Source organism: Patella vulgata, chromosome 3, assembly GCF_932274485.2.
Source record: "Patella vulgata chromosome 3, xgPatVulg1.2, whole genome shotgun sequence".
Classification (NCBI taxonomy): Eukaryota; Metazoa; Mollusca; class Gastropoda; family Patellidae; genus Patella; species Patella vulgata.
Window position 1 is genome coordinate 11,190,911 of NC_065881.2, and position 13,661 is coordinate 11,204,571.

Here is a 13,661-nt window from a genome sequence, read left to right on the forward strand (position 1 = left end):
GATTGTTATTCCACAAAGTCGAAAGGTATGTTAGATTTTTCATTCAGTCAAGTTAGAGCGAGTTTAAATTGCCGTCCTTTGAGCTCCAAACCCGATAGAAATGAAGGCGGAAGTGGCCATAATAGTTTTAGAGATCACTACGTGATGGCGCTCCTGCGTCGCGACAAACGGGGCCGATTTGTCTAGGCCTATCTGAAATGAAAATCAACCGGTATATAAATTAAGAAGGCCACACGACATGCACCAAACGGGTAATTAGTGAAGACGGGCTAAAGTGATGCAGTGTTCTTTGACTACTAAATTTGAGAGAAATTTGGCCCCTGCATCGGCGTTTCGGCTACTCTTAATCGAATTTCAACTGTCGAGGCCCAAACAAATCAAATATTGTTTCACTGTTATATCCAAATATAGTCAGCGTGGCCAGGAATAGTGGCTAGTCCTTCTGACGAGACGAAAATCCAGGTCGAGAAGGCTACATGTTTAAGTTATCTTGACTTTTGGAATTCATGATGAAGAAAAACCGGATGTTAACCCATTTTATTCTTTCTGGAAATCTCAAGAATATTCGTTTTAATCAGGGTAAGCAAACTAGTCAAACGTATTTTGATTAATCATCATGATAAGACTGGATTTTGTGGACTATAATAAACAGTCTCGGTTACTCCAGTCAGTAGTGCCCGGGAGATAACTCTGTGGGGAAAAGTGTTTCGTGAAGACAGGTGAACGAAAGAAAGTTGCCAGTATCGTAAACAGGTAAACGTTTTAATTTATTTGTCCAATAAAAAGCGGCACGTAACCTATCTGAAAATACTAATGATATTGAACCGTTTAGATTGCCATAAAAATTATCCACTAATACATCGATACATGTATTTATTATTAATTATGACAGGATCGAGTGTCTCAGATTCAGAATGCCGTTTGTCAGCTTGATTGGGTACATCTAGATCAAGACCGAGTTCTCTTATAACATCGGCCGAAATAAAAAGGGTTCGGTTTGATTAGGCGATGGGGAGCGTGTAATGATGCAGTGGACACGTTGGCCTGGGTAATGGGTATAACATAGTAATGATAGGGATGGCCACTGAATTTTTTTAATTTATTTAATATGAATGAAAAGTTTGTTACTACAGATATCTACCGTACCCTTTTAATGATAAAAAGTTTCGGTAATTTACTTAAAGTATTTTGAAGCACTTTGACATTAATTTTACGGCATAATTCTAAGTGATGTCATTAATATTGTAAAGTAGGCTAAATGTATCTAAAACTATAAGTGTAATTACAAACAGTGTTCCAAATGAGTGACTTTTAATTTTCTATTGTCATAAGCCTTATAAAAGATAGCTTGTTGAGACAGCCTACAAATCTTATTTAAGGTGTGTTTACATAGTAGTGTGACCTATTTACACTATAGTAGGCTATATAGATTAAATTTATGTTTCAATTTCTGTACAGTGTAATATAATAAATAGGTTCTGTACTTACTGAGAGGGAGAGAGAGAGAGAGAGTTTAACTCATTTCCTGACTTAATGATGCAGGGTGCATGCTTTAACCATTTGCACCCACCCCTGTACTTACAAGCTGTAAAGAAAACTAATCAACAGTATCCGTTACAGTTGATATATACATTAGACTACTAATAAAAGAACATGTTTTACCTGACTCCACTTCATGAACAGAGAAGTATGGGAGAGAGAGAGAAATGGGGTTTAACGTCCACTCGACACAAACTAGGTCATTTCGGGACTAACATATGGTTCGCTTGCACATAGGGGTCTTTAGCAATGGGAGGAAACCAGAGGACCCGGAGAAAACCCACGACGTTGGACAGGTGACCCTACTCCCTGTTACGTACAACCGGGGATTCGAAACCACGCCAGTTGACTCAGTGACAGGCCTTATGATACATCAAGCACGTGCTAACTATTCGGCCACCCCCCCCCCCCCCCCCCCCGAGAAGTAAGAGGTGGATGGAATGGCATACATTTTCAGATAATCAATACAAGTAATAATCAATACAAAAATATCAATACAAAGAAATACATTTAAGGTCATTTTTTCAAAAGTGTGGGTGCCTCCACCTCCCTGTCTGCCCCTGGTCAAAATATATATTAATTTGAGTTTCAAAATATAATTTATTGAAGTGAGACAGCATAATGCCAAAGAATGGCTATTTTTGGGACATTTTTATTGCCATAACTCAACAACGAATTTGAAATTTGGTGGTCATTAGGAGAGGTCATTATTACAAATGTTGAATATAAGAAATGGACTGTAAATGTTGGAAGTTGTTTCCAAACTGTATATAACATCAGAAAATTGAAAAGTGGACAAATACTGTGTTTTAGCCATATAGATTAAACATACATTATGCAAGAGCTAAATCGGGCATCGATACTCAGGATTTTAACTAGATTAAAACGGTTCTCCATATTAAAATTTAATTTAAAAATGGGAAAGTGAGGCTAAGCCCTGATTATACCAGTGCCCTGGTTACCACTGTGCACACATCTTGTCAAAACTACAAACAATGATAACCTGGCTGAGAAAGAAGTAATTTGACTGAAATTTTCAATATTTTCTTTTTTCATCATCTATTTTTGAATTATTATAGCAAGAATGACCAACTCTTTATTAAACTCTTAACGAATGTATCTTTAAAAAGGGTATTTCAAACTTTGTTACAGTTAACAAGAAAGAAACATTAAACATGACGGAGGTATCAGAAAATCAAGTTAGAGATTCGGTGAAAGATTATTACGGTAAAACATTAAAAACTTCTGATGATTTACAGACGCCAGCTTGTTCGACAGGTGCCAGTCGGATGTCAAAATCCGTGAAGAAGGCTTTAGGTGAAGTTCATGATGAAGTTACAATGAAGTAAGTATTATTGGAGCTTGTGGACAGGGGACTGTAAAAAGCCAGAGGGGTCCATATAGGCATTGGTTCTCAACCTTTTTTGCCAACAGCACACCTTGGAACATGTGAAAAAATAGTGGCACACCTGGCTAATTATACGAGAAATATTTGAATTTTGCAAAATAAAAACATGGCAAGTCATAGACGGCATACAACTTTAGACTCAAACTAAATAAAGAAAAACACAGCTATGAACTTACTTTATTGCAGTGTTTCGAATTTCATCTTTAGTGAGAAATTTTCTTAGTATGCCGTTCAAAATTTGGCGGCACACTTAGGAAGATCATGCGGCACACTGGTTGAGAACCACTGATATAGGGGGTCGATAACTTTTGATTGCTTGAGACTTTGGAGCCTTTTGATTCTAGTTGAGTTAGAGACAGGGCCTTTTTTAAGGAATTAGAAGCACTGAGGCATAGCGGTGTTGGGTCTCCCTCCGAAGGTGCGAAAAAACTTTTTTAATTTTGACACAACTGGGAGGAGTTTTTGAATGTGAGGTTTCTGTGCTTTGTGTTACAAGTTTGATGTTTACAAAATATGGTACTTTCCATCTCTCCAGTACAACCCAAATCATGTGATTTTCAGTTGACATCATCGGTATTGCCCCTCTGCTTCTTTGCTATTTTTATAGAGAGCCTGACAAGGACAGCTGTCTAGTCGTTCGGATGGCATGCACGTAAAAGATCCCTTGACAGTTGGAATTCGATATAAGAGTAGCTGTAGTGCCGCTGTCCTGGCAAAATTTCCCTCATAGTACATTGTATGACGTATGCCAGTCTTCATTAACCCAGTACGGAGCAGAGCAGTAGGACGTTAAACCCCTTTTCATTTCATTTCATTTCTTTGTTATTTTACAAAGCAGTGGAGCAATTTGTATCAATTGTTAAAAAAATAGGTTTTAACGTCCCACTGGGTTAATGAAGTGTGCTATAAGAGAAATTTTGCTTGGATAGCAGCGCTATGGGCTACTCTTATTTAGAACTCTAACTGCCAATGTGTACATGGGACCTCTGTTTTTCGTCCCATACAAACAACTATTCACTATCTTTTGCCAGGTACTTGTTTTAATAGTGGGGCATTAATTTATTATGCACTAATGAGAGTGGGGAAGCTTATTTCATTACATCATTACCTTGACTAATGATGAGCATTGTCTGCTTAGGCATTTTCATTTTCATTCATTTTCATTTCTTTTCATTTTCATTTCAGATATTATGGATGTGGTTTAGTAATACCAGAGAAAGTGGAAGGAACAAGAATATTAGATTTAGGTAGTGGAAGTGGTCGAGATTGTTTCGCTTTAAGTAAACTGGTTGGTGAAGATGGTGCTATTGTAGGATTAGACATGACAGATGAACAGGTATGTTTATTACTTCATTATTGGGGGGGGGGGGGAGTCGATTTCCAGGTTGTACGTGACAAGGAGGAGGGTCGTCTGTCTAACTTTGTGGGATTTCTCCGGGTCCTCCGGTTTCCTCCCACTGCTAAAGACCCCTACGCGCAAGTGAATTATTGAAATAAAATTGAACCATGTGTTAGTCCCGAAATTACCTAGTTTGTGTCTAGTAGACTTAAACCCCATTTCTCTCTCTCTCTCATTATGGGGGGTAGTGTGGCTGAAAGGTCTATCACATCATGCGGTTCATATCATAAAGTCTGTCCAGTGGCATAGTATCGTTGGACAGGTTGGTTTGTTACTTTATTAAGGGTTTGGGGGACTGAATTGTCTAATGCATGCACTTCAGATCATAAGGTCAGTCATTGAGTCAAGTGGTGTGGTATTGAATACCAGCTTGTATGTGTAACCTTGTGGGTTTCTTCCATGTCCTCTAGTTTCCTCCCACTTCTAGAGAATTACTGAAATCAGTAGTGTGGTATTGAATTCCAGCTTGAATGTGACAACCTTGTAGGTTTTCACTGGCTCCTTTAGTTTCCTCCGACTGCTAGAGAATTAGTGAAATAAAAATGAACCCTGCATTAGTCTCAAAACAATCTAGTTTGTGTTGAGTGGATGTTAAACCTCTCTCTGTCTCTCTGTCTCTCTCTCTCTCTCTGTAACAGGTAAGAGATTTTAAATTTATTTGTTTTTCAGTTGGCTGTATCGAGAAAGTATATTGACTACCATCGTGAAAAGTTTGGTTATAAGAAAGCGAATACAGAATTTGTGAAAGGTTATATAGAAAAGATAGTTGAAGCTGGTTTAAAAGAGGAAACTTTTGATATTATTGTGTAGGTATAATTTATAATCAAGCTAATTTGTAAATTAGTCAAAAATAAAAATTACCTGTGTTTACGGTTACCTGTCACTGTAATCTGGTTTCCTTTCACTGTAATCTGGATATCATTTAATCTTGTGTATTTAGCATTAATTTCTTTCTCATTCGTTCAATATCAAACCTTGTCGGTTTTCTCCGGGTTCTTTGGACCCCTCTCACTGCTAAAGATCCCTAGGTGCTAGCAAATTATTGATTTTAAGTGAACCATGTGACAAGGAGAAGTGTCGCCTAAGCTGTCTAACCTTGTGGGTTTTCTCCGGGTTCTTTGGACCCCTCTCACTGCTAAAAATCCCTACATGCTAGCAAATTATTGATTTTAAGTGAACCATAGTTTGTGTCATGTGGATGTTAAACTCATTCATTCATTTATTCATTTAGCGTTTAAGATATTGATAAAAGTGGATGTTAAACCCCATTCCTCCCCTCTCTCTCTCTTTTTAGAGTTTTATCTCTACAAATATTTGTGACTGTTGCTTGATTGTCTGACTATCTGTTCAGGGTTGGTGGCTACAGTAGGGCTGTCCCGAGACGGAAATTTGGTGTGTAAAGGTAGCTCGGACCAGGGGGGGGGGAGTTACATAGACTGGGTGGCGCGGCACTACCACTTTTGGAGTTATACGCTAGTCCAGACTGAAATATACTCAGATTTAATTTACAAAAACATCCCAAAATTAAAACAGTGGATTCAATCGAATTAATAAAAGGTCAATTAAAATGTTTTTACCTAATGCTTATAGGCGACTGGCTTGTTTATATCATGTCTTTGGGAATACTTACTGAAATTAAAATGTTTTGGAACTGCTATTCTTTTTAGATCTTTGACAATGTGGTTTATATGTAATATAAAAGTATTAATTCTGATTAAAATAATTTATTTCAGATCCAACTGTGTTGTGAATTTGTCTCCTGACAAGAAAGCAGTGTTATCAGATGCTTATAAAGTATTGAAGGTATTTACACATTTGTCCTAATGTTAAATAGGCTCACATCCTCCTACTCATTGGTCCTAATGTTAAATAGGCTCACATCCTACATATTTGTCCTAATGTTAAATAGGCTCACATCCTATAAAGATTATTCTGATGACAGACTCACTAGTATCTGGCCCTGAGTTCGCAAAATATTCTCAGATTTAAGTTAAGAATTTACTCAACTGTCAATCACTGTTTATGAGAAATATCTTTGATTCAGAAAACACAAAACTTTGCACATAGTTTCTTATTAATGTATATGATACATTAAAACAAAAGTTTTATAAAGGGCTATAATTTAGTTAAAATAAGGCGTAAATTCGTAACTGAAGCTTGAGAAATCTTTGTTAACTGTTTAATACTATTATTACTATACAATGCTACATTTTTAACGTCTGTGGGGGAGGGGGGGGGGAGGTGAATGGTTAGCACTTGCGTGCTATATCATAAGGTTCGATTCCCCGGTTTTACGTGACAAGGAGTAGGGTCGCCTGTCCAGCCTCGTGGGTTTTCTCCGGGTCCTCTGGTTTCCACCCACTGGTAAAGACCCCTACACGCAAGCGAATTATTGAAATAAAATTGAACAATATGTGATGACAGTGGTTATTACAGATGGTTATGGTAGATTATTTATATAAATTATTTTGTAGGTCGGAGGAGAGTTTTATTTCAGTGATGATTATGGTAGATTTTAAATTATTTTGTAGGTTGGAGGAGAGTTGTATTTCAGTGATATTTATGCTGATCATGATGTACCTGAATCGGCCAGAAAACATGAAGTACTCTGGGGTAAGTAATATGGATTAAATTGGTTGGTCGAGCGTGTGCGCTTTAGATCATAAGGTCTGTATTTGAGTCAAGTGGCATGGTTTTGATCCCCTACTAGTGCTAAAGACCCCTATTCACAAGCAAATTATTGAAATGAAATTGAACCATGTCTTAATCCCGAAATGACCTAGTTTGTGTTGAGTGGATGTTAAACCTCATTTTTTATTCTTTCTCTTAACCACACTTTCCCAAGTCAGTTGAAATGTGGCTGAGTGATTACAATGGATTTCAGTTCTTATCCCACCACCCCCGTCCAGGTTGTAATACCACTAACATGATATATTGACCACCCCTCCCCATTATTATTTAAAAGAGCTCATAATTTAATTGTGTTTTAAATTTTGCTTCAAGTGTGAAATAGTAACACCTTATTTAGATTTTGAAAAAGATGTCGGGCTCGTTTTGTTATAAGTAGGTGTTTCAGATGATTTTTATCAAGAAAATCTGAATTTTACAAATTCAAATACATCTATGTTAGTTTTAGCGAACTGGTCCCCCCCCCCCAAGCACTACTCATCTTGTTGTTGCAAAGTGACACTCTTCGCAAAAAAAAAGCTTAAGGCTGCGTTAAATCATGTACGATTGACATAAACTCAACATTACTGATGCTTGGACATATGTGCATTGATTTATGGACTTTGGATAACGACGTCACAATTCCAAGATGACTGAAATGACAACCTAGTCAGTTCGTGGTCCTTAATACAGTGGTACTTGTTAGGTAGGGAGCCGTGGTGACTCAGTGTGAAAGATGTTCGGCAGAGGTTCTGACAAGGGACAATGTATTGTCATTTGATTGGGGTGAAAAACTAATGTCCCATGTACACAATGGTGTGCACGTAAAAGAACCCTTGGCATTTGGAATTCGATGTAAGAGTATTGCAGCTGTTCGGGTAAAATTTCCCTCATAGCACACTGAATGGCATATGCCTGTCTTAGTTAGACCAGTTGGAACATAACAGTGAATTGAATTTACATTGAATTTATCTTTATGGTGAATGTATATCTGGTGTATTTTTAGCTAATGAATTTATCTTTAAGGTGAATGTATATCCGGTATATTTTTAGTTAATGAATTTATCTTTAAGGTGAATGTATATCAGGTGTATTTTTAGTTAATGAATTTATTTTTAAGGTGAATGTATATCCGGTGCTCTATGGTGGAAGGAGTTATATAGATTAGCTGAAGAAATTGGTTTTAGTCAGCCTAGACTAGTAGCAGCTACACCAGTACCCATAGAACGAGAAGATTTTAAAAAAGTTTTAGGTATACTGGCGGTCATATCATAAACATATCTTCAACATATCTGTATAATAATAGATTTAGTTCCTACAGAGCTGGGGGGATGGGTGGTCGAATGGTTAGCACGTGCGCACTGTATCATAAGGTCTGTCATTGAGTCAACTGGCATGATTTCGAATCCCTGGTTGTACGTGACAAGGAGTAGGGTTGACTGTCCAATTATTGAAATAAAATTGAACCATGTGTTAGTCCCAAAATGTCCTAGTTTTGGTCGAGTGGATGGTAAACCCCATTTTTCTCTATATATATTTCAGGTGATGCAAAATTTGCCTCAGTAACCTACAGATTATTCAAATTACCTGAGAAACGAGAAGCAGCAAGACAAGTTATATATAACGGTGATATTACAGATCATGAAAAAGAACTGAAATTTGACTTCAAACATTCTTTTAAGGTTAGAAAATTTAAAGTTGCATAATGTAATAGTTACTGGAAACGTTATCCACAAAAAATATTAAAGATGCATTACGCAAGAGCTAAAGCTGCCTATTGCAGGTCTTTCATTAGGCCTGAAATGTTTTCTAAATTTTTAATTAGACATTTACTGACATGCCAAGACCTTAATCAACTAGGCTATCGGATGCGCTTGATTGTCAACGGATTTAATAACGATTGGCAGTTAGTGATTTAATTAAAAAATGGATAATCAAGACTTTGTTTACTATCGTAGCAATAGTAGCAATGGGACTACGCCAATAACTTCGCTCAGAATGGAGTAATTTGAATGAAAGTTTCAATATATTCTCTTTTCATTATCTATTTTTGAACTAATGTAGCGAGAACTGTCAGCTCTTTATCTAATCTTGTTTATCGGGATTTTTGGACATGGTTTCCCCTTGTCAATGGTGCAGGTCGAAGGGCCTGACAAGGACAGCTGTCTAGTTGTTCGAATGGGACGAAAAACAGAGGTCCTGTGTACACATTGTCATGCATGTAAAAGATCCCTTGGCAGTTGGATATCGATATAAGAGTAGGTCATAGTGCTGCTGCCCAGGGAAAACTTTCCCTCATAGCACACTGTATGGCATATGACTGTCTTCATTAGCCCAGGTTAGGAGTAGGACATTAATCCCCATTTCATTTTATCTATCTAATGCATCTTTAAATCTGTTTAGGGGGGTTGGATGGCTGAATGGTTAGCGTGCGCGCGCTGTATCATAAAGTCTGTCATTGAGTCGACTGGCGTGGTTTCGAATCCCCGGTTGTACGTGACAAGGAGTAGGGTCGCCTGTCCAACCTCGTGGGTTTTCTCCGGGTCCTCCGGTTTCCTCCCACTGCTAAAGACCCCTACGCGCAAGCGAATTGTTGAAATAAAGTTAAACCATATGTTAGTCTCGAAATGACCTAGTTTGTGTCGAGTGGACGTTAAACCCCATTTCTCTTTCTCTCTCTTTAAATCAGTTTATCCATTTAGTAATTTAGTTTCACTGTTTTATATATCAGACCGGAGAACCAGTTGCTGTAGATGAAGAATTGAGCACTATTTTAACTGCTTCAAGATTTAAAGATGAATTTGATTTCCAACCATGTTCTGCCAGTAAAACTGGATGTTGTCCTAACAAAGTTGATATGGTGAGTTTGTTACTGTTTAACTCTTTAAACATACATTATACAAGAGCTAAATCTGCCTATTGCAGGTCTTTCTTTAGGCCTGAAATGTTATCTAAATTATTAATTAGACATTAATTAACTTATCCAGACCATAATCAACTCTCGATGTCATCACTAGCCTGCGATATTTACTGGATTATAATCCGATCTGCTGAATAACGCTCATTTGTGATTAAATTAAAAGATGGAAAATCGATACTATGTTTTTTTTATCCTACCGACTTTACTAATGACGGTCGAGGCTAGGCCCAATCTGGTTCAGAGTGGATCAATTTGACTGAAATTTTCAGCAAATTTCCTTTACATTATCTAGTTTTTAACTATTATAGTGAGGACTGCCAGCGCTTTATCTAATCACCCATAATGTATCTTTGATTAGCAAATTATTGAAATAAAATTGAACTAGATGTTAGTCTCAAAATGACCTAGTTTGTGTTAAGTGGATGACTGATGTTAAACTCCATTTCTACATCGCTCCCACTACTTTTACTTTTAGTAGGAGTTAATTCGTTACAATCTATTTCAATTTATCGAAGCCTTGAGGTAGCATGTTCGATCCCTGCATTGGCCGAGAAAGTTCATCCAGATTTTCCAACCTGGTTTCCCCTTGTCAGTGAAGCAGGACAGAGGGCCTGACAAGGACAGTCGTCTAGTGATTCGTATGAGATGAAAAACTGAGGTCCTGTGTATACATGTAAAAGATCCCTTGGCAGTCGGAATTCGATATAAGAGTAGGCCATAGTGCCACTGCCAGAGCAAAATTTCCCTCATAGCTAGGGTGACCCACCATAAATAAATATCTCCATATATCTCCATATATCTCGACAATTACGCCACAATATTTATATATATGCCAAGCCTCAAATCAGTTTCACACAATTATAGTCACTAAATAAACGATCATGTTGTACTTAATAAGCTATGACCATTAATCATCTATAAATAATAGACTGAAAACTGGTTCCAAGTGTCGTCCATAACATCCAGACACTTTTGAGTAAAAGATAGGTTACGTGCCCTTGTTTTGAAATTAGTCTCGCTTAACCAGTCTATCGACCATTCTACGTCTGATTGACAGGTCGGGATAATCAAGACTACTTTTTTACGAAACATAACAGAAAGCTAGAACAAGAAATTAAATTTAGAAATAAGCACGTTAGGTAGCTCAACAATCGTTTTACGAACCTTGTAAAAGTAAAATGAAACTACTGCTAGTATCATGTTCCTGTCTAACCCGAGTGATTCAGAGATATTATTTGTACTAAACCAAAAGACGCCGCTCTTAACGGTACAGTTAATGATAAAGCGATTTAAAAAATGAAACGAACGTAATTTCTAAATCTGCTGTAATAACCAAGCAACTTAATTTCACTGCTATTCAAAACCGTCAACAATAAATTATTTACGGCTGTAATAGTTGATAGATTTGTAGAGAATTGCACGTGCCATGGCTATTTATAGTATCATACTATCAGAAAGTTGGTCTCGGCACGGCGAATGTGTACTCTTCAGTGGTAGTCTCGAACTATCAGCGGTGGACTTTATTTCTGTAGAGTACATGGGCCACCCTATCATAGCACATTGTATGGCGGATGCTCGTCTTCATTAGCCCAGTCAGAGCAGAACAGTAGGACGTTATACCCCATTTCATTTCGTTTCCTTTATATGAAAGTTTTGGTTAAATTCTATATTTTTGTTTCTTGTAGGTTAAAGATCCATTTGTTTATATGACTGAATTAGAATCTAGTGGAGAGACTCTTGCACCAGCGTGTTGTCCTACTTCAGATAAAAAATGCTGCTAGCTAATTATATATAGGTTTACACATTTAACTCATAAATTTCATCCACACAAAATGTGCTTCATTAATTCAGATTTGGTGGTGATGGCCCTAAATTACTTACTTCAATTTATGATGTTCGTAATAAATACTAATGTTGGTAATAAATACTAAAGTTGGTTATAAATACAAATGTTGGTAATAAATACTAAAGTTGGTAATGGATACTAAAGTTGGCAATAAATACCAATGTTGGTAATAAATACTAATGTTGGTAATGAATACTAAAGTTGGTAATAAATACTAAAGTTGGTAATAAATACAAATGTTGGTAATAGATAATAATGTTGGTAATAGATACTAAAGTTGGTAATAGATACTAAAGTTGGTAATGAATACTAAAGTTGGTAATAAATACTAAAGTTGGTAATAAATACTAAAGTTGGTGATAGATACTAATGTTGGTAATAAATACAAATGTTGGTAATAGATACTAAAGTTGGTAATAGATACTAATGTTGGTAATGAATACTAAAGTTGGTAATAAATACTTCAAGTTGGTAATAAATACTAAAGTTGGTAATAAATACTAAAGTTGGTAATACAATCATTCTGATTAAAACACAGATCCTATTTGGTTTTGTTTTTTATATTTCAATTTTTCGTTTTACTTGCGTTTGTCCAGAACTGTGGTTAAACCACTAGAAATGTCAACGCTGATTGATTAATCAATGTCTGATGTCATAGGGTCAAAAGCTGCTCGAACGACCCCTGAAACGACCTTCGAGTACAACTTGTCAGATCTTCATGTAGCTTAGACCATTGAAAGTATAAAAAGACGAAACGAAATATAGATCTGTATTTCAATCAGATTGTAATAAAATAACACAAATTTGTTTTAAAATTTGTAGTTTGTGATATATTTAGTTACAACCAGAACAGCATAATGGTCAACATTATTTTTAAAATTAACTTCCAAACTGCTCCATATTTTGTTTTGTGTATTTACAAATTGTTACAAACTTTTCAATTTTAATAAAAAAATCTTCTATACTAGAAATCATTGTTTATTTGTAGCTGAATAAAATTAGCTAATGCGGGGGGTGGGGGTGTTGGATGGCTGAATGGTTAGCATGTGCACGTTGTATCGTAAGGTCTGTCATTGAGTCAACTGGTGTGGTTTCGATTCCCCGGTTGTATGTGACAAGGAGTAGGGTTGCCTGTACAACCTATTGGGTTTTCTCTGTGTCCTCCAGTTTCCTCCAACTGCTAAAGACCATTACGCGCAAGCAAATTATTGAAATGAAATTGAACAATGTTAGTCCCGAACTGACCTTGTTTGTGTCAAGTGGATTTTAAACCCCATTCCTCTCTCTCCCTCAAAGCTAATGGAATTAACCAGGAGTTCTCCATGGTAGCTGAGAAAGTTTCTCAGGATTTTCTTGTCTGGCGACCCTCCGGTGCGTGAAAGAGGACGTAGAGAGAACAAGTGTGCAGTCATTCGGATAGAATGAGAAACAGCCTGGATATAAGGCACCTGTCACAGACATTGTCAGGCATAAATTCAGACTGTTGTCAGGCATAATCCCTCTGGTGCCTGGCATTTTGTCCGCCACAAATTTGCCTTTTTTTGTGTTTTTATGGAAATTATATGTTGAAAATGTCAGGAACTAGTTCAATAGTGTTGGACAATTCTCCGAGACAACTAAAACCATTATATCCCATACTCCTCACAGTGTTTCGTTTGATTAGAGATAATCCCACTTAACACTGCTGTAATAGAAGCAAATTTCTTTTCCAAATTATGACTGGTCATTAGTTCGATTAACAACCAATAGCTAACTGCGTAACAATGTCATTATGCTTTAAACAGAGCTCCAAATTGGACCAAATATTTTTTCATATGGTTAAACGAAGGACTGTCATGTTGCTGTACTTGGGATGGATTTCATTGAACGGGAAGAATAGACA

General features: G+C 36.8%; 1 protein-coding gene across 1 annotated transcript; it reads left to right on the forward strand.

The window, feature by feature from the left end:
* The first annotated feature begins 635 nt into the window (after positions 1 to 635).
* Positions 636 to 12,750, forward strand: LOC126815585 (arsenite methyltransferase). Its single transcript, XM_050541299.2, has 10 exons — positions 636 to 753; positions 2,692 to 2,884; positions 4,133 to 4,283; positions 5,016 to 5,152; positions 6,080 to 6,149; positions 6,878 to 6,959; positions 8,134 to 8,265; positions 8,556 to 8,695; positions 9,745 to 9,873; positions 11,619 to 12,750. The coding sequence occupies exons 2-10, from the start codon at positions 2,715 to 2,717 to the stop codon at positions 11,712 to 11,714; spliced, it is 1,107 nt and encodes a 368-aa protein (XP_050397256.2). The 5' UTR covers positions 636 to 753; positions 2,692 to 2,714; the 3' UTR covers positions 11,715 to 12,750.
* The last annotated feature ends 911 nt before the right edge of the window (positions 12,751 to 13,661 follow it).